At 46.0% G+C, this 25,437-nt stretch overlaps 1 protein-coding gene across 1 annotated transcript in view; it reads left to right on the forward strand.

Moving 5' to 3' along the window:
• The window catches only part of LOC100082800 (kinesin-like protein KIF26B), a 191,812-nt gene that overhangs the window by 145,208 nt on the left and 21,167 nt on the right, over positions 1–25,437 (forward strand). Inside the window, exon 12 of the mRNA XM_001513391.4 lies at positions 245–404. Within this exon, the coding sequence (XP_001513441.3) occupies positions 245–404 (160 nt within the window). The remainder of the gene's footprint in view (positions 1–244; positions 405–25,437) is intronic.

The raw sequence follows: 25,437 nt of genomic DNA on the forward strand, positions 1-25,437 counted from the left end.
AACTGAAGCAGCAGGGTCCTCCTCCCTACCTTTGCCTGGGAGCAATAGAGGGCGGGTCTCCACTCCCAGGGAGATATTTGGTCTCAGCCATGGAAACCCACCAAGAGCCTGGTGTCACCAATTGGCATTGTCACTGCTTTCGCTGTAAGAGTTTCCAAGGTGAAGAGGAAGTCACATTTGGAACATTCCAGTGCAGGTACAATTTAAAGCTAATCCCTCTCCTCTCTTTCTCTCTCACTCTCAGTGTCTGGAGGTCGCAGTCGCTTGCACCTTATCGATTTGGGCAGCTGTGTGAAAGCACTTGGCAAAAATCGTGAAGGAGGATCTGGCCTCTGCCTCTCGCTGTCAGCTCTGGGTAATGTCATCCTGGCCCTCGTCAATGGCAGTAAACATATCCCATACAAGTAAGTGGCTTTCTACCTAAAGATGTCTGGGTCAACTTGGTGGGGTTTTGGTATCTGTAGGGTACCTGGGAACTTGGGCTCAGAAAGAATGAGAGGGAAACTGCCAACACAGCAGGGGCCATGGACTCAGAAGGAAGGTCTCACTGTTCCTACCAATTCAGTGGCGGGAACTTCCATTTTCTGTCTGTGGTGAAATTAGGTATCGACCAGAGACTGTTAAAAGACTTAGGGTCAGAACACAGGGCCACTTCAACTCTACCCCAACAGCAATTCCTGGGTCCCTATTCTGGCCACTTCTGGGGTGCTCAAGGATCCCTTGTTTCTCCCCACCGTCCTCTTCTCCCCACTCCACAAACAAAACAGGCCCAGAAATCTGCTCCTGAAGGGGAAGAAGAGGGTTTAGGACATCTGGGTCGGGGAGAGACTCAGTCCAACATTGGCCAATTGAAGTCAGTGTTGGTCCATTCTTGTTCCACCTCAATCCTCGCTCTTCCTCCATCCATGGGTCAGGCCTGCTCATTAAGTTCAAGTGACTTAGTGTCAAGAAGCCATCTGCCCCTGTCTGTGTGGGGAGAGAATAATTTTGGGTTCAGGATTTAGAAAACATTAATGTGGTTTTTACTTCAGAGCTTGGAGCCAGGAACAAAGATGAGGGATCACTGCTCTTTTGGTTAGGGTTAGGAATTGCAAGATGACTTAGTGCTTGTTTCCTTAGCCATAAAAATGGGAATAATCATGCAGATTGTTTGCATTCTCTCTGAGCTCCTTGGGGTGACGAAACAGAAGCCTATGCACTATTGGTGTGTGATATAGCAGTTAAGTTTGATCAAGTGAGATCGTTTCTATTACAACTAGTTTTAATTTAATGAAAATAGGGAGCAGTCAACCAGATTGTTTTAGAGATCACTTATGGGCCTTACTGTTGTCAGTGTTCATAAGTGTGTCAGCCACTTCAGAAAACAGGCCCTTCCAGACCTTGAGAGCAGTAAGGTCTAGTGAAGAGCATGGGTCTAGGAGTCAGAGGACCTAGGTTCTAATCCTGGATCTACCACTTTTCTGCTGTGTGATCTTGGGCAGGTGACTTAACTTCTCTGTGCCTCAGGTTCCTCATCTGTCAAATGGCAGTTAAATCCTCCTCCCTTTGATATAAACTGTGAGTCCTATGTGGGACAGGGACTGGTTCCAACCTAATTTTCTTGTGTCTATCTCAGCATTTAGTGCAGTGCCTGGGACATAGAAAGCGCCTGGCAAGTTCTGTTGAAAAAATTTTCTAGAACTCCTGCCACCTGCATAAGAGCTTTTTCTACCATTCATAAGCAGGATCTAGCCCAATGTCTGTTCTGTCAGTAGGAGGATGAAGACACTTGATCCTGCCTCTCACCGCTCTTTAGCCAAATATTCATTACAGATCCATCCTTCCCCCTCCCCAACCCGCCTCCAACATCGAGCCGAAGATCAAACTGTCCCCAAAGGAAATAAGCCTTTCCCAATTATTGTAACATGTTGTAACCTATTCCCCCCAGACCATAATAAGATCACTGTGGCAGGAAAAGTGTCCGTCAACTCTGTTGTGTTGTATTCTCCCAAACACTTGGTGCAGTACTCTGCGCACAATAAGTGCTCATAAATACCATTAGTTTTTGGCTCCTAAGCACTCTTTCTGGAGATATGGGGAACTTGGTATGGAGGGTTGGAGTATAAAGATAGTTCTGGGGAGGTGGATCCTATGATTTAAAGGATTTTTTACTGCCAAGTATAAGTATGTCACTTTCTCTGTCACAGAGAACCTATTGGTTGTGGACTGCAGTCAGTTCTACAGGACTTCCTCCCTCCCTTTATAACAGCATTTATTGAGCACTAACTGGGGGTAGAGCACTGTACTAAGTACTTGGGAGAGTACAATACAACAGAGTTGGTAGATATGTTTCCTGCTCACAAAGAGCTTAAAGTCATTCATTCATGTGTTCATTGAATTGTACTTACTGAGTGCTTACTCTGTGCAGAGCACTGTACTGAGCCCTTGGGGGACTATATTACAGCAATAAACAGACACATTCCCTGCCCACAAAGAGCTTACAGCTTAGAGATCTTTATAATTACAAAGAATGTTCCAAGCCCCACACACTGTTTGCAAGAGCCCAAGCCCCATTGGCAAACAAAGCTACCAAGAAATGTAAGGATATACCCTTTGTCCCGTGGGTTCAATTCCTGGTTCTGGGGGATTTGTGGTCTCACTCACTGAAATTAGAAGGGGATAATAAGTAAGGATGACTGGCAGGGTGGAAGGTGTCTTAAAAGTTGATGGTGGAAGAGTGGCATTCACTGCTTTTCTTGGTCCCTAAAGAGATGGTCTGGAAGGGTAATATTGATGGGTTCATTATAAGAGTGATTACAGAATGGCCACTCTTGGAGAGCTGAATATTTTGGCAGGTCCAATAAGGGCAACCCAAGGAGGTAGTTTCTTAGTCTCCTGCTAACAAGGCAGCCCCAGTAAGATAAATTTATAGAGGAGTGAGTTTGACTCCCTGCATAGGAAGAGTGGCCAGTTTTGTATTTCTGGCCACCACTCCTGCTTGGATCCAGGTTCCAGCTCAAGTGGCTTTTGGCAGCTCTGTCCCCTAGATTGTTGACTAGGTGAGCACCCTCAGGCGCTGACCCCCATGAGATTTTCACACGGTGCCCTTGGGACAGGCCAGCCCTGATTCCAAGCCCTGGAGACAAGAAAGCAGGCTGGAAATGTAGAGCAAAAGAGGCCAGAAGTGGGTCAGGGAATGAGAAACTGTAGCTAATGTTGGAGGCTTGAGACCAAGGTCTTATCCCTCCAGAGATTTTGTGAGATGTTTAATCAAGCAGGCTAAGAGGGCAAGGACCAATTTTGTAAGAAATGAAGTGTCTGGTCCATTAAGCCCAAGGGTGACAGCCAAAGTCATGGGATAAATTAGTGGCAGGAGGAGGTTAGGAGCAGATTTCACAGCCCCTGTGTTGCCATTTTGTTTTTTATCCTACTGAGCCAGGCCACTTCCCTTCTTCTCTTCAGGTTTTGGGAATATTAGCTGCCATTCTCTAGAATAGCAGGAGGGCCTTGCACACAGCAGGGTGGCCTCAAATTATTGTATCAATTCAGTCAGAGCAGAAAAGCCACATTAATACAGCAGTTTGTTAGCATATTAAAGTCCTTTCAGAACCAGCCTTCTCATAACTTTATTTCTCCCATGTAAAAACTTTTCCTGAAATTTTGTCACATTCTTGAACAGTGTGGGCTGTCATCTTATCTGTTCATTCCAAAAAAAATCCCCTGCTCCATTTTTCACACTAGACAACTGTCTGCTTAGAACTTGCAATGACTTCTGGGAAATTAACTGAAATGTGCATAGAGAGGATAGGGTGCTCTCCTCATTTCTCTTCATCATCGGTCCCAGCCTATATGTCATGCAAGAGAATCTGAAAGGGAGCTTGAATTTATTACCCCTCACAGGCACTCCCTTGGGGACCGAAGATATGTTCTAAATGATTCATTCAGTCATATTTATTGAGCGCTTACTGTGATTCTAAGTTTGCAAATGATATTGCTCTTCTCGACGGTGGCAGATAAATGCATAGCAGCTGTAGCATCTTCCCATTTTCAGCAGTTGTGATGTCCAGTATAGTCTTCCAGTCGAATCACAGTGAGTCCGTCCTACAGGGTGACACTGTTCTTAAGTGGTGAGCATGTGGTAGAAGTCTGGCCGCCAACAGCAACATAACCCAATATCTATAACACAACAAAAACAACCATCTCTTTAGTAGCATTCATTCATTAATTCAGTCGTATTTATTGAGCTCTTACTATGTGCAGAGCACTGTACTAAGCGATTGGAATGTACAATTGGGCCACAGATAGAGGCAATCCCTGCCCAACAACGGGCTCACAGTCTAAACAGGGGAGACAGAACAAAGCAAAACAGAACAAAACAAAGCAAGTAGTCTGGTGTAGATATCATCAAGATAAGTAGAATCATAGATATATACACATCATTAACAAAAGAAGAAGTTACGATTGCATTCTAATTTTTGGAAGCTCCATGGATGGTTTTGGAAGCTCATCATATTTTAGTGCATTTTTTATAATGTTAAGTGCTTACTGTGTGTCAGGCCCTGTACTAAGAATGTACTTATCAGTTTGGACATAATCTACGTCTGACATGGGGCTCACATTCTCAATCCCCATTTTACAGATTAAGTAACTGTGGCCCAGGGAAGTAAAGTGACTGGCCCAAGGTCACAAGGCAGACACCTGGCAGAGCTGGGATTAGAACTCAGGTCCTTCTGACTCTCAGGCCTATGCTCTACCCAGTACACCATGTTGCTGTATGACATTTAAGGCAAATGTTATTCCCAGGATAGCATTTTATGTTCCTTGACAGATATTTGTTATTCCTTGGGACATTCTTATGAACCAGACTAAACTCCGTAAGGGCAGGGATGATGACTTCTAACTCTATTGCACTCTCCCAAGGGCTTAGCACAGCTCTCTGCACAAAAAAGGTACACACAAAACACTAGTAGTAGTAGTAGTATTTATTAAGCACCCACTTGTTGCGATGCTCTATACTAGGTGTTTGGGAAGTACAGAATAAGGGAATCACACAATCCCTGCCCAAAAAGAGTTGATACTCTAAAAAGGAGCTTACACTCCACTATTGATTAACTGCACCAGTTTACTTTCCCTATTTTGCAGATAAACATTGGTTTTGGAACAGTTGACATAATTCACCAAGATAAGAATGCAGAGTTCTTGGCTTCTAGACCCAGTTCTCAAAATGTACTCCTCTGTCTTTTCAGCCCTCTCTCCAAACCCAGGTTTTCATGAATTTTAAACCTTGCCCTGCTAAACTGAATCTGCCAACCAAACCAGAACTTTTCTTCACTATTTCCTTCATTTCAGAGGCTAGGTGAAATACTTGCCTCTTTGTGATTGAAGTATGTGTATTTAATCTATAAAATGGTGGTATGGCAGGGAATGTGTCTGTTTGTTACTTTGTACGTTCCCAAGCTCGGCCTGTAAGCACTCAATAATATGACTGACTGATACTGTAATCCAGAGAGGGTCTGGGCTGGACTTTAATTCTGACTTGATGGGACATGCTACTGTGGTCTTGTGAGACTTTCTGGTCTGTCACCCAGACAAGGTCTTAATTCCAGTCTCCAGAATGCTATTTGGATTCAGATCATCTTCTGAATCCCCAGCCTCCCCAAATTACCAAAAGAGTATAAGAAAACAGGTAGATTTTTTTATGGAATTTGTTAAGCGCTTACTATGTGTTAAGCACTGTTGTAGGCTTTGGGATAGATGCAAGTTGGTCAGGCCAGCTACAGTCCTTGTCCTACATGTGGTTCATCTAATTAGGAGGGAGAACAAATTCTAAATCCCCAATTTGAAGTTGAGGAAACTGAGACACAGAGAAGTTAAGTGACTTGCCCAAGGTCACACAGCAGAGAAATGGTGGAGGTGGGATTAGAACCCAGGTCTTCTGCCATACTGCTTCCCTGTTGGTAGACTCTTGTTCTAATGAGACCTGCTGCAGTGAAAATTGCAGAGGAATCTAGCCCGCAACAAAACTCCTTCCATGAGCTATAGGCATGCATGTGATTTCCACTGCAGTGATATCACATTTCAAAGATATTTCAGAGATACCCCCTAGTTTTCAAAACTCTTCAACCTCCTGGGCCTTTTGTGAAGAACCACAATGATATAATCATTTGGAAAGCATAAAGTACGCCCCTTAGCCTGTACAACAATTACAACTTGTTGAAACTCCGAAAGCTTATATTAGGTTCATTTATTTGTATGATAACCTAAAGCTTGAGGGCAGGCTTTTTATGATACAATTGAGCCATATCATTTAACAGTAAAATACATGGCAGCAGTTCATATGACCGTAGCATCAGATGCTGTAATAGGACAGAAATCAAAGTTTCCCAGTGTAACAAACCTCGTGTGAAAATAATGCTCCCATGAGCAATATTCTTCCTGGTATTTAGTTAAACATAGGTATTTTTTGTTGTCTCTGGACTAAAGAATGTAACAGTGTTTCAGATGCAAGAGAAAATGAGATTGAAAGTCAAACAGTCTGATAAGAGCTTCAAGATTCCCACTAAAGAAGCCTAAAAATCCTTTGAAAGTCTGGAGTTTTGTTTTCCTGGAGTAGAGTACACTCTTCACAAAAATAGGTGAATTCAGGAAGGCATTTGTCAGGAAAAATGCACAACAAATAAATGTCAAGTTTTCCCTAGTGTTTGAGACAGTGTGCGGTAGGAAGGGCACAGACCAGGATTTGTATGACAGTCTTTAGCACAGCTAGCGGCGGATCTATGTAGAATCATGCAGACATCTCTCAGCGCTGAATTATCTCTTTTTGATATCCAGGACGGATGTTGCTTTTAGTCCTATTTGCACAAACTCTAGATACCAGTTTGCAGAGCTCCCGTTCAGAAAAATGCTCAGGTTGCTAGGCAACCACAGCAGTGATAATTCATGGTAATGCTGTTTCAGAAATTTTTATATGTTTTAATGACTGTGAGACTGTAGGGAAATTGTTCAGGTACATGCAGGGGTCTGCAAGAGATCTTCTCAGAGATTCCAGCCTTTTTGTCCCTTTCTGTCCTTCCCTTCTTCCTTTCCCAGAAGTGTCTCGTACAGCGCTGTGTGTGTGTGTCCTCCATTCTGAGCTTACCAAAGACATCACAATATTTAATTAAGGAACTCTCCAATGACTGTTGTCATTTGAAAAAGGAGTTTGGAAAACAGCTGCTCGTGAATTAACTGGGTCATGCTAATCATAAAATCAAGCCAATATCTCTGCTGGAAAGAGTGCAGTCTGTTGGGTGAGGCACTGGTCTGGAGCTTGGACACTTGAACTACCCGTCAGTTGTGCCTCTGGTTGGTTGGCTGGCCTTGGGTTGATCATCAGGGTCTCATCTGAGGATAAATGGAAAGTTGAAATCTTCATCCTTCCCCATTTCTTTTAGTGTAACTATGAATGAGGTCCAAATCAATCAGTAGTATTTATTGAGTGTTTACTATTTGCAGAACACTGTACTAAGTGCTTGGGAGAGTACAAAACAACAGAATCAGCAGACTTATTTCCTACGCATAACAAGTTTACAAGTAGGAGAGCTGTTGATTCTGGAATTTTGAGCATTTCAGGCAGAGAGTGGGTGGGTGGTTCTTGGATCTTCAGCACAGTGTTCTCTTATGCTGCTTTTAATGCTGCCCTTCCCGGCTGGTTTCCTTCAAGGAGGCTTTTTGTTTGTTTTGGGGGAGAAGGGGCCGGATTATTTTTGTTAAGCCCTTACTGTGTGCCAGGCACTGTACTTAAGTGCTGGGGTTTACCTGTGTTTTACAAACTAATAAGATTAGACACAGTCCATGTCCCACATGGACTTAATCCCCATTTTATAGATGAGGTAACTGAGGCACAGAGAAGGGAAGTGACTTGCCCAAGGTCACACAGCAGACAAGTGGCAGAACTGAGATTAAAACCCAGGTAATGAGTCCTGTGGCTTTCCTTTAGATTCCCTTTGAGGCCTTCACATCCCCCTAGTCCCTAATCAACTAGTACCAAATGCAGCAAAGGGTCACTTAGTGATAATTTATCCATCAGGCGAGGAGAGTTGAGCCAAATGAATCACCAAGACAATTTTCTGGGCCTTGTACATGCTAAAGGAAAAGTTGCTGGCAGGAGGACATCTGCTTAATAACTGCAGGTACCTCTTCCTCTCCATGAAAAGCAGACTGAAGTCAGCATCTTCCTCTGCTTCCTTTTCTAAATCAGAATAACAGCTTGAGATAAATGGGTTTGTGTTAACTTGGGATAAGGAAGAGAGGGGAAAGAAGGTTCATTAGAGAGAGGAAGAATGTCCTTGTGGATGTGTGTGTGTGTGTGTGTGTGTGTGTATCTCTTTTCCCTTTCTTCTTCAACACTTAGTGCTTCAACACTAAGCCTTCTTTTCCTTTTCTTCAACTCCCTTCTGTGTCACCCTGACTTGTCCCGTTTATTCATCCCCCTCCCACCATCCCTACACCCATTATGTACATATCTGTACTTTATTTGTGTTAATGTCTGTCTCCCCCTTTAGACTGTAAGCTTGTGGTCAGGGCATCTGTTTATTGTTATATTATACTCTTCCAAGCACTTAGTACAGTGCTCTGCACACAGTGAGCACTCAAGACAATTACCTGGGCTCTCTGTACCAACCACCACTGTTAGCCTGTCCATGAATTGCTTAAGTTGCATCCTGCCTCGTCCTTGAAATATTTTGTGAGGATGAAGTCTATAAATATTCACAGCTATTATGCAAAGAGCATGGGAAATGAGCCCAAATGTTTATCTGGCTAATCGGGGGCATTGAGGATATTGAGAAGCATGTCATGACCTGGGACCTAAACTGCTCCTTCCATACATGTGGCTGTATTTTCTGGACTAAAGAGATTGGTGCTCAGCATGCTTGGGTTTCAAGTCGTCTGTTCAAGACTTTGTGATAAGGAGGAGAGGGACAAAGAAAGAAAAGTAAGGGAGATCAGATTATACTTCTCCTTAGGGCAGTTTCTACTGGGCACCTTGAGTTATTTCAGAGCAAGTTGATTTAGTTCTGAACAGAAAGGAATTTTCACCGACCTGAATTACTCTGGAAGTTTTACCAAGTTTGAGGAAGGTAACTACAGTGAAGTGGCAATAGGTGAGGGCAATGAAGTTGTCAGAGCTAGAGGTAATGAGCTTCCAAGAACAACTGGCTAATGAGAGCAGCTTTGGGGGTTTCCCACTGTTGGCAGGAATAGTAAAAAATGCATCAACTGGAAATTGGGTAGAATTTATTCAGATCTGGATTCTCAGAGAAGTATAGAGTTTCAAGAACTGTGTGATTGTGGAAGGGGGAAAATGATAGCCGAGTCATGTGGAAAAAGCATTGGGATTGAAAGTCAGAATATGGAATTTCTAGTCCCAGCCTCACCTTTCATTGTGCCAGCAACTAAACTGCTCAGTGTCTCAATTTCTCCATCTGTAAAATGGGTTTGAAAGAGGTGCTTCTTCCCTCTCCCCCAGGGTGATTGTGAGGACAAATGAGGCAATATATCATTGTGGGAGGGGAACGTATCTACCAACTCTGTTCTATTGTAACTCTGTTATAGTGTACTCTTCCAAGCGTTTAGTACAGTGCTCTGCACAGAGTAAGCACTCAATAAATATGATTGATGCCATTGTACTTTGGGCTGTTTGGAAGGAAGACACACTGTTGCTTTGCCCTTGAGAAAGTCCTTAGACAAGGAGCATATGAAGAACCAAACTTGGGCTCCCATGGAGGTCCCTGATGCAGTTGTTTGAGGTGCTCTGGCTTTGGGAATGCTCGTATTATTGAAGCTGCCGGTGGTTTGGGTGAGCCCTCACCTCACACAAAGTATCTTGGGCCTCTGTTGAACTTTCCCAAGCACTTAGTTCAGTGCACTGCAAGAGAATCAGTGTCACCTAGTGGAAAGAGCACAGGCGTGGGAGACACAAGCTTTGCCACTTGCCTGCTTGGGCAAGTCATTTCATTTCTCGGTGCCTCACTTTTGTCATCTGTACCTTTTATTTCTCCTACTTAGACTTTGAGCCCCAGGTGGGGCCAGGATTGGGTCCATCTCCCTTATTAACTGGAAATTGACCCTCAGTATAGTGGATACTGGAATTCTATCTTTTAAGGCACATTGAGATTCTACACTGTACTTGCCCGACTCCTTTCTTGCTTTCCAGGGTCCTGGGAGGATGGGAATCTGAGATATAATTTGAGATTCCTAGAAGAAAGTTGCAGTGTAAGAGCAAAATATGGCATTGTTACCTACCTTCCATGATTGAAAGGCTGACACCAAAGGGTCTGAACAAAATAAATGGACATGGTACTTATTCTTGATCCCTGGACTAAACCTCCTGGATCTTGCTGGTTCTTTCAAACTTTGGCAAGAACAGTTCAGTCGGTCACTATACTGACCTAGGCCATGTCCAGTCTCAACTACCTGCTAAGCAGAATGCAGGCTGCAGGTTCCACTGCAAGAAATATAGACTTTGTGACTTTCCACTGCCTCAGAAAGCAAAGCAGTGTGGCCTAATGGAAAGAGCATGGGCCTGGGAGTCAGAGGACCTGGGATTCTAATGCCGGCTCTGCCACTTGTCGGCTGTATGACCTTGGGCAAGTCACTTAACTTCCCTGTGCCTCAGTTAGCTCATCTGTAAAATGGGGATTTAAGACTGTGAGCCCTATGTGGGACAGGGACTGTGGCCCAAATTGATTATCTTGTATCTGCCTTGGTGCTTGGTGCAGTGTCTGGCACATAAGTAAGTGCTTAACAAATAAAATTAAAAAAAGAGTTGGAAAAGGTTGGTCCAGAGCTGATGTACCCATAGCTAGAGAAGAAGCAGCATGGCTCAGTGGAAAGAGCCCAAGCTTGGGAGTCAGAGGTCATGGGTTCGAATCCCGGCCCTGCCACTTGTCAGCTGTGTGAGTGTGGGCAAGTCACTTAACTTCTCTGGGCCTCAGTTTCCTCATCTGCAAAATAGGGATGAAGACTGTGAGCCTCACGTGGGACAACTGATTACCTTGTATTTACCCCAGCCCTTAGAACAGTGCTCTGCACATAGTAAGCGCTTAACAAATACCAACATTATTATAGCTGTTGGGGTATCTGGGAGCCAGCAGTGCCCTGTGATTGCTCAACTAGAACTTGGTTGGGTTCAATTAAATTGTAGTAGATATTTTGCATACAAATGAGCTGGGCTTTAATTCATTTGCATATTGTCATGAGCACTAATAGTGATTCATTCTGAGTGTCCAACCATAAATTCTCACCTGTTTCCCAACTGGCTCAAGCTCAGTTGAGCATTAATAGGTTTTTGTGGTCCATAAAATTGGAGCAATCCGTCATTTCCCTCCTGAGAATTGTGTGTGGGAAGAGCTCTGGGCACTGTTAGATGTATGGAAGTGTCTAAGATGCACCATTATTTGGAATCAAGACTTGGTTCAGTTTGTTTTCAATGAGTCACTTGAGTGGTTTCAAAATTCAGTCCCTCAACTCCCATTTCCAGTTCAACAGAGACAGCAAAGTGATTTCAACAAAAGCCTGTGGTGTCGGGCGGCTTCTGGAAAGACATCATAAGGGAAGTATGGTCTTTATGGGTGTAGTTTGAATGGTGAGCTCAGAGAACTCAAAACTAAAATTCTCAAAGCCAGGAACTGGGACCCTCTATTCTGGTTTCCTGTCTCCACCTGTTTAATATGCCCACCTAATCAGACATACACCTCAGGAAGTTATTCAGCCAGAAAATATTAGCTGGATCTCCAAAGATTTGGGCACACTTATGGGTACACCAAAGTTAGGGAGGTGTTTGGAAAAGTTAGGAATATTGGCTAGGATTACCCTGGCCATTAGGGTGGAAGAAAAAGAAACCAAACATCCTATTGCCAGTTTTGAGAGAGAATATCAGGTTGAATGGATCATTGATCTGACCCACTAATGTTGTTTCTGATACTGTAATGTGAATTGATGGGACTAAAGTGGGGATGTTATTAAGGAAGCTCCAGTAAACTCATCAGCTTTTCCCCCCTTTTCCTTAGTTTGTCTTGCTAATCCCTCAGATGGTACCACAGCTACATCCCAATGTCCGCACTTTTGCCAGGAAGACGCAGAAAACTTAGAAATTGGATATGTTATCTGCAGATAGTAGCCTTTCTGGAAAGCTCTGGAAGAGGTTGAATGTGGTGGCAGGGCAGGAGTGTGAGAAAATCAGAGCTGACAGTGAAAGCTAGCCTCATAAATGCATAATGCCCTCCCGGAATCTCCATGTCTGGACCAAGCTTAGGGGAAAGGGCAAATGTTGTTTTAATACTTTAGAATTTCTGGAATATTCAAGAATGCCTTGAGTCTCCATGCCCAGGTCTGAGAGTGCCCCCAGTGAGGGATGGGCTGTAGTTTGGGGGGGATTTTTTTTTTTCATACACTCCAAGAGAGTGGTCCTTCTTTCAGTTAATAGAGAGCCAAGGTTGATGGAATTCCCAGGGGAAATCTCCAAACTGGGCCCAGACAGTCAGGACACCTCTGCCTGTCTATCCTGCTCATTGCTATTTATCACTTTGCCCATTTTAAAATAAGTAACAGAGCCACAGCACAAATGATCCCTCCGGAGGGCCCCTGCCAATCATCCTTCAACTAACCAGCCTCTTCTGCCCAGCTATATGCTAGAAGTGAATAATGCAACTGTTCCTTCCTGCATTTTGACTATTTCTTTTGGGAGGAAAGAATGACCCTCTTTGAAATGCGGACAATTTGACCTTTCAGATGGCCGAGGGGAATGCTTCCCTCCCCTGCCCAAAGTCATTGCATTTGAACCTAGAATTTTAAAAAGGAAATAGCCGGGGTACCATCTTGGGGTCAAAATCAGGATTGTTGTCTGTGATGCAAAATACTGTCTGTGAATTGAGGTCCCTTGTTGAAGAACCCAGTGAACAAATGCTGCGAGAAGCAACGTGGCATAATGGATAGAGCATGGGCCTAGGAGTCAGAAAGACCCGGGTTCTAATCCTGGCTCCACCACTTGTCTACTGCTGTTTCACCTGGGGCAAGTCACTTAACTTCTCTGTGCCTCAAATACTTCATCTGTAAAATGGGAATTAAGACTGTGAGCCCCATGTGAAACATAGACTGTGTCCAACCTGATTAGCGTCTATCTACCGCAGTACCTGGCACTTAAGTACTTATCAATTACCATTAAAAAAATAAAAAAATAGTCTAGGAGATAGTGATTTTACCCAGATGTGGCCCAGATATGGGAGGTGGTCAATACGACTTTTCAACTTCCCTTCCAACCATTCTGATTGTGTTTCTAAATGGGTATGAATGGAAATCTATCATATTTATTGAGTGCTTATTCTGTGCAGAGTGTGCTTGAATTGGTAGACATGAACCCTGTCCTCAAGGCGTTTAAAATCTATTGGAAATTCATTGTTGCCTAGACTTCCTTGGTATTGATATTTTTATGTCCATTTTTTAAAATGGTATTTGTTAAGGGCTTAATATGTGTCAGGAACTGTACTAAGCGCTGGGGTAAATATAAAGTTACTCAGGTTGGACACAGTCCATGTCCCACATGGGACTCACAGTCTTGATCCCCATTTTTCAGTTGAGGTAACTGAGGTTCCTCTGTCTTAACTCTCCTCTGTCCAACCCTGTGCACATTCTTTACCTTGTGCATGAAACTCCCTAAACCATCAAAGCTACAATTCACCCCACCTTCAAAGCCCCCCCCTAAAATTCCCTGACTAATCACCACCTTCCTGATTGTGTCATCTCATCAGCTATCCTTAGTATTTAAATGCATTTTGGTGTAGTAATTGCACTTATTCATTTTCTGCTCATGTTGCTACCAGCTATATCTCTGTTTCTCATTTGGTTCCCATTGCATTTGTCTAGTCTGTGGGTCTCTCTGTCTTCTGCCTATCTTTATTTTGAATCTACTACAGCCCTTTGTACAGTGCTTGGTGCATAGTAAGTGCTTTACAAGTATTATTATCATTATTATTATTATTATGCTGCATTAGAGAGCAGGAACTATCATCTATACTTTATTTATGTTCCAAATCTCTTAGCATAGTATTTTGCACAAATTTAGCAATCAGTCAATGCTGATGATGATGAGGTTAATCTATGAACGTAATTTGTGTTGAAACTTACTTGGTTGATGCGAGATAGATAGGTCCCAATGATTGATCTCTAAACTGAAACTACCTTTATTCAAAAAAGTAACAATTGGATTAAACCAGTTTCTCAGGTTAGCAACAGAGCAGATATACAAATAGTGCAACTCCATTCAGACAGTATAAATATTCCTAGTAAACTGTAATATTTCTTAATGCCTTCCCTGAAATGTAAAATTCCTTTATTGCATTTCCCATTAAAATTTCATTCAATCTCCCATAAGTTATTAAATGGAAGAATTGTGTCCCCCATCTTAACGTACCCTCTTCTCAGAACCCTTGATTTGAACTAATAACGGAAACAATTCTCCAGCTTAATATCCTTATAATTCTTCTCAATTACTAAGCACTCTCGTTTGTGCTGAATGCAAGCCAGTGGATACATTTCGTAAATCCAGCAGGATGCTGGATGCCCAGATGGCATTTTCAAACACCGTTATCAGCTTCCCCATCCTTAAACTTAGCCACACTGGCCTCCCAACAAAGTTTATCCATGAAAAAATCTGGCGTGTGTGCATGTAGAATGAGACAGTAGCATACCAAAGTCTGTCTTGCCTAGGGGGGTCAGTTGGCTCTAGATAACAAGGATCATGTGGGCCCCATCTCTTCTCTCCCCGCCCGCCCCCTGGCTTCCCTGGTATATGGAACTGCTTGTTTCCCCAACTGGAGGCCTCATCAAAGGGAGGCTAAACACTGAGAGGGTTTAGAAACCCTCAGTAGGAATGGTGTTTCTGAAACAGTGGAAACAAGGGAAACAAGGCTAGACAACTGTAAAAGTGAGACAACAGTCTGAAGCCAGGGGTCTGATTGTGTGGCTTTGGGACCCTTGGGCCGTCCATCTCCTTTAACCTTTCTCTGAAACATGGGTTTTCCTGCTTTGGAATTGAGTGTGCTCTATGCTGTTGCTTTATAATGCCCATAATCAATCTCACTTAAGAGTAAGCTATTTTTCTTCTTAAAACTAAAGGCCATTTCTAGCCCTTGGTCTCTGGTTGAAATTGCAAATCTGATAGAAGTTCTAGAAATTTTCCTTATGGAATGGGAGATTTTTCAAAATACCAGAGGGGCTTTTTTCATTAAAATTTCCCTCTCCTCTGAGCCTCTGTTTCAAATGCCTTGTCTCCCTGCAGGGCTCCCTTCTGGCTATTAAGGGAATTTGGAGTGAAGAGGCAGATGGAGGGATGAAGTAGAGGTGAGCCCTCTAGCCCACACATATCTGAAATGGCCAAGAGAAAAAGCATTCAGCCATGCTTTCCACCTGCTGGCTGGTTGGGATTGATCTCTGACTCAAAAATCCCTCCTCCTGCTCTCCCCTTTTGCTATTAGCTAAAATTCACCATGCTATTTGGTGTTCTGGACCAGCTAAAGTAGCAAAGAGAAATTCTTCCTAATGTGTGTGCGTATGACTTGATTTCACCCTTTGTAGAAAGTCAGATGCAGCACGCTGGCCCACAGGAAATGGTGTGATGAAGCTGCTTATCGTAATTGTTAATAGAAAGTAACAGGTGAGAGAAGAAAATCTGAACTCTCGGAAGTTGTTAGTTGGGTGGCAGTGGATTGAACTCTGTTCATTGACTGTGTCTGTTGTTGGTGTTTACTCGAGGATGTTGTTACACGTTATCCCGCCTCCACTGAACACACAAGGCTCAAAAATCAGGGACTCTTTATCTGCATATCACCAGCCAAGCAAATTGGTCCGACTTAATCTCTTTAACTGAAGCATCGTCATCTCTGAGATGTAGGGCTTTATAAAGGTGGGGCTTGTCAGGGAGAAATGTTTACCCTGGAATAGAACCAGAGGAATATTGGCTGTCTTCCTTATGCCAGGGCTAGGCTGGAACAGAGGTGGCCCTGAGAGTACAGTGGTCAGGGCTGGCCAACTGCACTAGAGTGGGGTTCTCTGAGTCACTTGTCCATAGAAACCATGTATTTACCTGGGGCAGACCGAAAAACAAGCTCAGAAAGTTCCCAGAATCCTCTGAAACTACATTGGCTCACATTTAACAGTGAGATTCTGGAACCAAGGCAGCTTGCCAACCTAGAGAAACAGCATGGTGTAGTGGATAGAGCATAGACCTGGAAGTCAGAAGGTCATGGGTTCTAATCCAGACTCCACCATTAGTCTGCTGTGTGACCATGGGCAAGTCATTTCATTTCTCTGGGCCTCAGTTACCTCATCTGTAAAGTGGGGATTGAGACTGTGAGCCCCCCATGAGACAGGGACTGTGTCCAACCTGATTTGCTTGTATCCACCTCAGCACTTAGTATGGTGCCTGGCACATAGTAAGCACTTAACGAATACCACAATTATTAACTTGGGGGACACTGCTCATCACATCTCGGCCTCACCGGGTGACATGCTTGGGAAGAGCAGAGGATGGCAAAGATTGTTGGATAGCAAGCTATGACTGGGCTGACTGAACAGAAGTCTGTAGCAGGGGCCTATTGGGAGACCATCACAGGACACAGACAAGCCTGGCAAACAGCAATCAGGAGAGGGGTTTCTCATCTTGGGAAGAGACTTTGGGAAAATTTAGATCACAAAACCAGTTTTGGAAACAGCAACAGGCCCTGCAAGAGGCAAAGGCATAAAAATAAAGAATTATCTTTATTCAATAGTATTTATTGAGCGCTTACTATGTGCAGAGCACTGTACTAAGCGCTTGGGATGAACAAGTCGGCAACAGATAGAGACAGTCCCTGCCATTTGACGGCCTTACAGTCTAATCGGGGGAGACGGACAGACAAGAACAATGGCACTAAACAGCGTCAAGGGGAAGAACATCTCGTAAAAACAATGGCAACTAAATAGAATCAAGGCGATGTACAATTCATTAACAAAATAAATAGGGTAACGAAAATATATACAGTTGAGCGGACGAGTACAGTGCTGTGGGGATGGGAAGGGAGAGGTGGAGGAGCAGAGGGAAAAGGGGAAAATGAGGCTTTAGCTGCGGAGAGGTAAAGGGGGGATGGCAGAGGGAGTAGAGGGGGAAGAGGAGCTCAGTCTGGGAAGGCCTCTTGGAGGAGGTGATTTTTAAGTAAGGTTTTGAAGAGGGGAAGAGAATCAGTTTGGCGGAGGTGAGGAGGGAGGGCGTTCCAGGACCGCGGGAGGACGTGACCCAGGGGTCGACGGCGGGATAGGCGAGACCGAGGGACGGCGAGGAGGTGGGCGGCAGAGGAGCGGAGCGTGCGGGGTGAGCGGTAGAAAGAGAGAAGGGAGGAGAGGTAGGAAGGGGCAAGGTGATGGAGAGCCTTGAAGCCTAGAGTGAGGAGTTTTTGTTTGGAGCGGAGGTCGATAGGCAACCACTGGAGTTGTTTAAGAAGGGGAGTGACATGCCCAGATCGTTTCTGCAGGAAGATGAGCCGGGCAGCGGAGTGAAGAATAGACCGGAGCGGGGCGAGAGAGGAGGAAGGGAGGTCAGAGAGAAGGCTGACACAGTAGTCTAGCCGGGATATAACGAGAGCCCGCAATAGTAAGGTAGCCGTTTGGGTGGAGAGGAAAGGGCGGATCTTGGCGATATTGTAGAGGTGAAACCGGCAGGTCTCGGTAACGGATAGGATGTGTGGGGTGAACGAGAGGGACGAGTCAAGGATGACACCGAGATTGCGGGCCTGCGGGACGGGAAGGATGGTCGTGCCATCCACGGTGATGGAGAAGTCTGGGAGCGGACCGGGCTTGGGAGGGAAGATGAGAAGCTCAGTCTTGCTCATGTTGAGTTTTAGGTGGCGGGCCGACATCCAGGTGGAGACGTCCCGGAGGCAGGAGGAGATGCGAGCCTGAAGGGAGGGGGAGAGGACAGGGGCGGAGATGTAGATCTGCGTGTCATCTGCGTAGAGATGGTAGTCAAAGCCGTGAGAGCGGATGAGTTCACCGAGGGAGTGAGTGTAAATGGAGAACAGAAGAGGGCCAAGAACTGACCCTTGAGGAACTCCAACAGTTAAAGGATGGGAGGGGGAGGAGGCTCTAGCGTAGGAGACCGAGAATGATCGGTCAGAGAGGTAAGAGGAGAACCAGGAGAGGACAGAGTCCGTGAAGCCAAGGTGAGATAAGGTATGGAGGAGGAGGGGATGGTCGACAGTGTCAAAGGCAGCAGAGAGGTCAAGGAGGATCAGAATGGAGTAGGAGCCATTGGATTTGGCAAGAAGGAGGTCATGGGTGACCTTAGAGAGAGCAGTCTCGGTAGAGTGGAGGGGACGGAAGCCAGATCGGAGGGGGTCTAGGAGAGAATGGGAGTTAAGGAATTCTAGGCATCGATTGTAGATGACTCGTTCTAAGATTTTGGAAAGGAAGGGTAGTAGGGAGATAGGACGATAACTGGAGGGGGAAGTGGGGTCAAGAGCGGGTTTTTTTAGGATGGGGGAGACGTGGGCATGTTTGAAGGCAGAGGGGAAGGAGCCCTTGGAGATCGAGTGGTTAAAAATAGAAGTTAAGGAAGGGAGGAGGGCAGGGGCGATGGTTTTAATAAGGTGAGAGGGAATGGGGTCCGAGGCGCAGGTGGAGGGGGTGGCACTTGCGAGGAGGGAGGAGATCTCCTCTGAGGATACTGCAGGGAAGGATGGGAAAGTAGGGGAGGGGGTTGTTGGGGGAGAGGGGAGAGGCGGAGGGGTGACTTTGGGGAGCTCAGACCTGATTGTGTTGATTTTCGTGAGGAAATAAGTGGCCAGATCATTAGGGGTGAGAGATGGGGGAGGGGGAGGAACAGGGGGCCTAAGGAGAGAGTTAAAGGTCCGGAACAATCGGCGGGGGTGACGGGCATGGGTGTCGATGAGGGAGGAGAAGAAGCTTTGCCTGGCGGAGGAGAGGGCAGAGTTAAGGCAGGAAAGGATAAATTTGAAGTGTGTGAGGTCGGCTCGGTGCTTGGACTTTCGCCAGCAGCGCTCAGCAGCTCGAGCATAGGAGCGTAGGAGGCGGACGGAGGAGGTGATCCAGGGCTGTGGGTCAGTGGAGCGAGAGCGGCGGAGGGAAAGGGGGGGCGAGAGAGTCGAGATGAGTAGAGAGGGTGGAGTTGAGAGCGGAGACCTGATCGTCGAGAGTGGGAAGAGAGGACAGGGCGGCAAGGTGAGGAGAGATGCTATCGGAAAGACGGATGGGATCGAGAGAGCGGAGGTCTCTGTGGGGCAGTAGCGAAGGTTTGCAGGGGGAGGGAGTGTGAGAGATGAGGCAGGTGAGAAGGTTATGGTCAGAGAGAGGGATTTCAGAGTCGGTGAGTGAGGAGATAGTGCAGCAGTAGGAGATGACGAGATCAAGGGTGTGACCGAGTCGGTGAGTGGGCGCGGTATGGTGGAGGAGGAGGTCGGCAGAGTCGAGGAGGGATAGCAGGCGGGCGGCAGAGGAGTCGTCGGGTACATCCGTATGGATGTTGAAGTCTCCAAGGATCAGAGTGGGCAGAGAGAAGGAGAGGAGGAAGGTGAGATACACAGTATGGAATGGGCAGGTGGTCACACACTGGTCTTTCCTGCCACATCTGCAGACATAGATTAGGATCTCACAGTCAGTAGTTTCATCTTTTGGGTGTGTGTTTAAGAGAATGGTGTTGAGGTTACTTGATTCAGTCTGTTAATAATAAGAGGATTTGCTGTTATTACTTTGTTGCCACAGGAGTGAATAATGATAGTTGGTGCTATGTAGACAGGGCAATTTGGGGATTGTGTTGTGTCATTCCACGTGCCATGTGGGCTGCCAGGTTACATGTATTGAAAATTGGGGCATTAGGACACGATCCCAAATTTATAGGTATTTTCCCTCCCTCTCAGCGACCATGGCAATGACCATGATAATTGAAGGAATAGAAGAGGACTGTGAGCTCTTTGTGGGCAGGGAATATGTCCATTTGTTATTATATTGTACTCTCCCAAGCACGTAGTATAGTGCTTTGTGTACAGTAAACTCTCAATAAATATGTTTGAATGAATGAAAATTGGAGTTACCTCACCCAGCATTCTGAGGTCTCCATACTACAAGTCCCATAATGCCAAGTGGCCTAACCTACTCCTGTCAGTGAGAAAGTCTAAACATTTAAAAGGAGCTGCTGTGGCATTCCCATCTTGGGAGTATTTTTTTATAAATGTTATTTGAATATCCCAACAAGATTGTCCTAGTTAAACTGAAAGTTACGGACAACTTTCCTGTAAAGAAAGTTTGATGCAACACTAGACATACAAGTCAAGATCTGGCTTCAATTCTACCACAATTTAATCTCCCTCTAAGGGTATTACAATTGAGCACTAATCCTAGCTCATAGAACCCAGTGCTCACTGTTCATTCCACTGGTTTGCCTTGGTAGGGGTAGTAGTTAAGTAATTAATTATCGTATTTGCTAAGCACTTACTATGCCTTAAGCACTGTTCTAAATGCTGGAGTAAATACAAGTTAGGTCAGGTAGAATCCCTGTCCCACAAGGGGCTCACAGTCTTAGTAGGAAGAAGAACAGGTACTGAATCCCCATTTTGCAGAGAGGAGACTGTGAACTGTTGTGGGCAGGAATGTGTCTGTTGTTATATTGTACTCTCTCAAGTGCTTAGTACAGTACTTTGCACACAGAAAGCACTCAATAAATGCAATTGAATGAATGAACTGAGGCACAGAAAATTGACTTACCCAAGGTGACACAGCAAGTGTCACCCCTTTCTCACCTTCCTTCTCTCCTTCTCTCTGCCCACTCTGATCCTTGGAGACTTCAACATCCATATGGATGTACCCGACGACTCCTCTGCCGCCCGCCTGCTATCCCTCCTCGACTCTGCCGACCTCCTCCTCCACCATACCGCGCCCACTCACCGACTCGGTCACACCCTCGATCTCGTCATCTCCTACCACTGCACTATCTCCTCCCTCACCGACTCTGAAATCCCTCTCTCTGACCATAACCTTCTCACCTGCCTCATCTCTCACACTCCCTCCCCCTGCAAACCTTCGCTACTGCCCCACAGAGACCTCCGCTCTCTCGATCCCATCCGTCTTTCCAAAAGCATCTCTCCTCACCTTGCCGCCCTGTCCTCACTTCCCACTCTCGATGATCAGGTCTCCGCTCTCAACTCCACCCTCTCTACTCATCTCGACTCTCTCGCCCCCCTTTCCCTCCGCCGCTCTCGCTCCACTAACCCACAGCCCTGGATCACCTCCTCTGTCCGCCTCCTACGCTCCTATGCTCGAGCTGCCGAGCGCTGCTGGCGAAAGTCCAAGCACCAAGCCGACCTCACACACTTCAAATTTATCCTTTCCTGCCTTAACTCTGCCCTCTCCTCCGCCAGGCAAAACTTCTTCTCCTCCGTCATCGACACCCATGCCCGTCACCCCCGCCGATTGTTCCGGACCTTTAACTCTCTCCTTAGGCCCCCTGTTCCTCCCCCTCCCCCATCTCTCACCCCCAATGATCTGGCCACCTATTTCCTCACGAAAATCAACACAATCAGGTCTGAGCTCCCCAAAGTCACCCCTCCGCCTCTCCCCTCCCCCCCACCAACCCTCTCCCCTACTTTCCCATCCTTCCCTGCAGTATCCTCAGAGGAGATCTCCTCCCTCCTCGCAAGTGCCACCCCCTCCACCTGCGCCTTGGACCCCATTCCCTCTCACCTTATTAAAACCATCGCCCCTGCCCTCCTCCCTTCCTTAACTTCTATTTTTAACCACTCAATCTCCAAGGGCTCCTTCCCCTCTGCCTTCAAACATGCCCACGTCTCCCCCATCCTAAAAAAACCCGCTCTTGACCCCACTTCCCCCTCCAGTTATCGTCCTATCTCCCTACTACCCTTCCTTTCCAAAATCCTAGAACGAGTCGTCTACAGTCGATGCTTAGAATTCCTTAACTCCCATTCTCTCCTAGACCCCCTCCGATCTGGCTTCCGTCCCCTCCACTCTACCGAGACTGCTCTCTCTAAGGTCACCCGTGACCTCCTTCTTGCCAAATCCAATGGCTCCTACTCCATTCTGATCCTCCTTGACCTCTCTGCTGCCTTTGACACTGTCGACCATCCCCTCCTCCTCCATACCTTATCTCACCTTGGCTTCACGGACTCTGTCCTCTCCTGGTTCTCCTCTTACCTCTCTGGCCGGTCATTCTCGGGCTCCCTCCCTGGCGCCTCCTCCCCCTCCCATCCTTTAACTGTTGGAGTTCCTCAAGGGTCAGTTCTTGGCCCTCTTCTGTTCTCCATTTACACTCACTCCCTCGGTGAACTCATTCGCTCTCACGGCTTTAACTACCATCTCTACGCAGATGACACGCAGATCTACATCTTTGCCCCTGTCCTCTCCCCCTCCCTTCAGGCTCGCATCTCCTCCTGCCTCCAGGACGTCTCCACCTGGATGTCAGCCCGCCACCTAAAACTCAACATGAGCAAGACTGAGCTCCTCATCTTCCCTCCCAAACCCGGTCCTCTCCCAGACTTCTCTATCACCGTGGATGGCACGACCATCCTTCCCGTCTCTCGGGCCCGTAATCTCGGTGTCATCCTTGACTCGTCTCTCTCGTTCACCCCACACATCCTATCCGTTACCGAGACCTGCCGGTTTCACCTCTACAATATCGCCAAGATCCACCCTTTCCTCTCCACCCAAACGGCCACCTTACTGCTACAGGCTCTCGTTATATCCCGGCTAGACTACTGTGTCAGCCTTCTCTCTGACCTCCCTTCCTCCTCTCTCGCCCCGCTCCAGTCTATTCTTCACTCCGCTGCCCGGCTCATCTTCCTGCAGAAACGATCTGGACATGTCACTCCCCTTCTTAAACAACTCCAGTGGTTGCCTATCGACCTCCGCTCCAAACAAAAACTCCTCACTCTAGGCTTCAAGGCTCTCCATCACCTTGCCCCTTCCTACCTCTCCTCCCTTCTCTCTTTCTACCGCCCACCCCGCACGCTCCGCTCCTCCGCCGCCCACCTCCTCACCGTCCCTCGGTCTCGCCTATCCCGCCGTTGACCCCTGGGCCACGTCCTCCCGCGGTCCCGGAACGCCCTCCCTCCTCACCTCCGCCAAACTGATTCTCTTCCCCTCTTCAAAACCCTACTTATAACTCACCTCCTCCAAGAGGCCTTCCCAGACTGAGCTCCTCTTCTCCCTCTACTCCCTCCTACCACCCCCCCTTTACCTCTCCGCAGCTAAACCCTCTTTTCCCCCTTTCCTTCTGCTCCTCCACCTCTCCCTTCCCATCCCCACAGCACTGTACTTGTCCGCTCAACTGTATATATTTCCATTACCCTATTTATTTTGTTAATGAATTGTACATTGCCTTGATTCTATTTAGTCGCTATTGTTTTTACGAGATGTTCTTCCCTTTGACTCTATTTATTGCCATTGTTCTTGTCTGTCCGTCTCCCCCGATTAGACTGTAAGCCCGTCAAACGGCAGGGACCATCTCTATCTGTTGCCGACTTGTTCATTCCAAGCGCTTAGTACAGTGCTCTGCACATAGTAAGCGCTCAATAAATACTATTGAATGAATGAATGAAAGTGACAGAGCCAGGATTAGAACACAGGTCCTCCAACTCCCAGTCCATGCTCTTTCCACTAGATCACACTGCTGCTGCTTCTGCCCATAGAATTAAATCAATAGAAACAAGAAAATGGGGAGGAATTAGAGTGTATTACATCATTTCATTTATTCTCCAATATACCAGCTTTGAATTGTATTCTATTTTTTGTGTGATTCAAAATAACGCTAGTGACTGGGCTTTTTCCATTTCTTGTGGAAAGTTATCCTGCCACTTATGAAACCCTGGTGGCAGGTGAGGAACCTTAATGCAGGTACTAGCCCTTGAAAAAAGCCTGTGCAGCAAGTGGCATTTTCATCCTGAGAACCAAATGTAAAACCTCAGAAGCTTTCTTCAGCTTCTCCCAGTGGGAGGGCAAAGGTGCTTCCTTCATCAATCCTTGAGAGTTTCCAGGAAGGAGCCCAGTATGAAACAGAGGGAAGGAGTAAGTTGATTTTTAATTATTTTGCACAGGCTCCATTGGTGCTTTCAGTTTGGGCTTCAAATGGAACCATTGCCCTTCTCTTAGGCATTTTTTTAAGGGAGTATTTGCAAACATCAACTAGAGGTTGGGTGGTATTTTTTTTTCATAATCTAGGCACCCCAGCCTCTCTCATTCCATCGCACTGGGCTGTCCTAGCTCCCACTCTGGTGTGCCCTGACACCTTTGACATGGACATTAAAATGGTGCTGCAGAATGTGAGATTGATTCGAAGGGACATTCGGTGACATTGCAAGTTGACTGAAACAAGTGCACAGAGTTCACCTGGGCTAACAAGATATGTACTGGTTATTATGCAGCATAGCTTTTCAAGGGCAGGGAGAGCAAAATCCATATTACTGGCAAAAGCCATGATAGTGACTCTGTAAAGTGACGGAGACATTGAACCACCTTATGCAGTGCATTGCTAATTAATGGAAAGGGAGAAAAAATACAATATAAAATGGAAGTGGAGCTTCAGATAAGATTGAATAAAGACAAGCATTTCTAGTCTAAATTGAGCTCCACACCTGATTGTCTTGCATCTACCCCAACCCTTAGCATAGTGCTTGGCACATAGTTAAACCCTTAACAAATACCACAGTCATGATTATTAGCAGGATCATCTAAGCTCAGTCTTGGTTAACACTTCAAAGCAGCCAGACTTAAGAATTCAACAAGGAACTTGCAAGCAGGGGGAGTTGAAAACATATTTAAATTTTAAGCGTTCAAATCCTCCATATGTTCACTTCCTGAAGTGCCATGGCCTGTCTGTGAGCACAACCTTGTGAGTGCAACTTCTACTTGAAATAGGTAGAATTTAGAGGATTTGGGGTTGATTGCAAGATTTGGGTTGGTACAGGAAAAGGAACTGGAAAAGTGACTCATACTAAGCACTTCACAAATACCATCAAACAAGCAAACAAGTAATCTTTGCTGGATATCATGGGACCCATAGTATCTCTCCTTTGTCAAACACTATAGCCAGCAGTAGTGCTTGTAAGTGAGAGGCTGCGTAGCCTAGTGAAGCAGAGAAGCAGAGAAGCAGCGTGGCACAGTGGAAAGAGCACGGGCTTTGGAGTCTGGGCTCATGAGTTCGAATCCCAGCTCTGCCATTTGTCAGCTGTGTGACTGTGGGCAAGTCACTTAACTTCTCTGTGCCTCAGTTCCCTCATCTGTAAAATGGGGATTAAGACTATGAGCCCCATGTGGGACAACCTGATTCCCCTGTGTCTACCCCAGTGCTTAGAACAGTGCTCTGCACATAGTAAGCGCTTAACAAATACCAACATTATTATTATTATTAGTGGAAAGAGCACGGGC

Source organism: Ornithorhynchus anatinus, chromosome 19, assembly GCF_004115215.2.
Source record: "Ornithorhynchus anatinus isolate Pmale09 chromosome 19, mOrnAna1.pri.v4, whole genome shotgun sequence".
NCBI lineage: Eukaryota > Metazoa > Chordata > Mammalia > Monotremata > Ornithorhynchidae > Ornithorhynchus > Ornithorhynchus anatinus.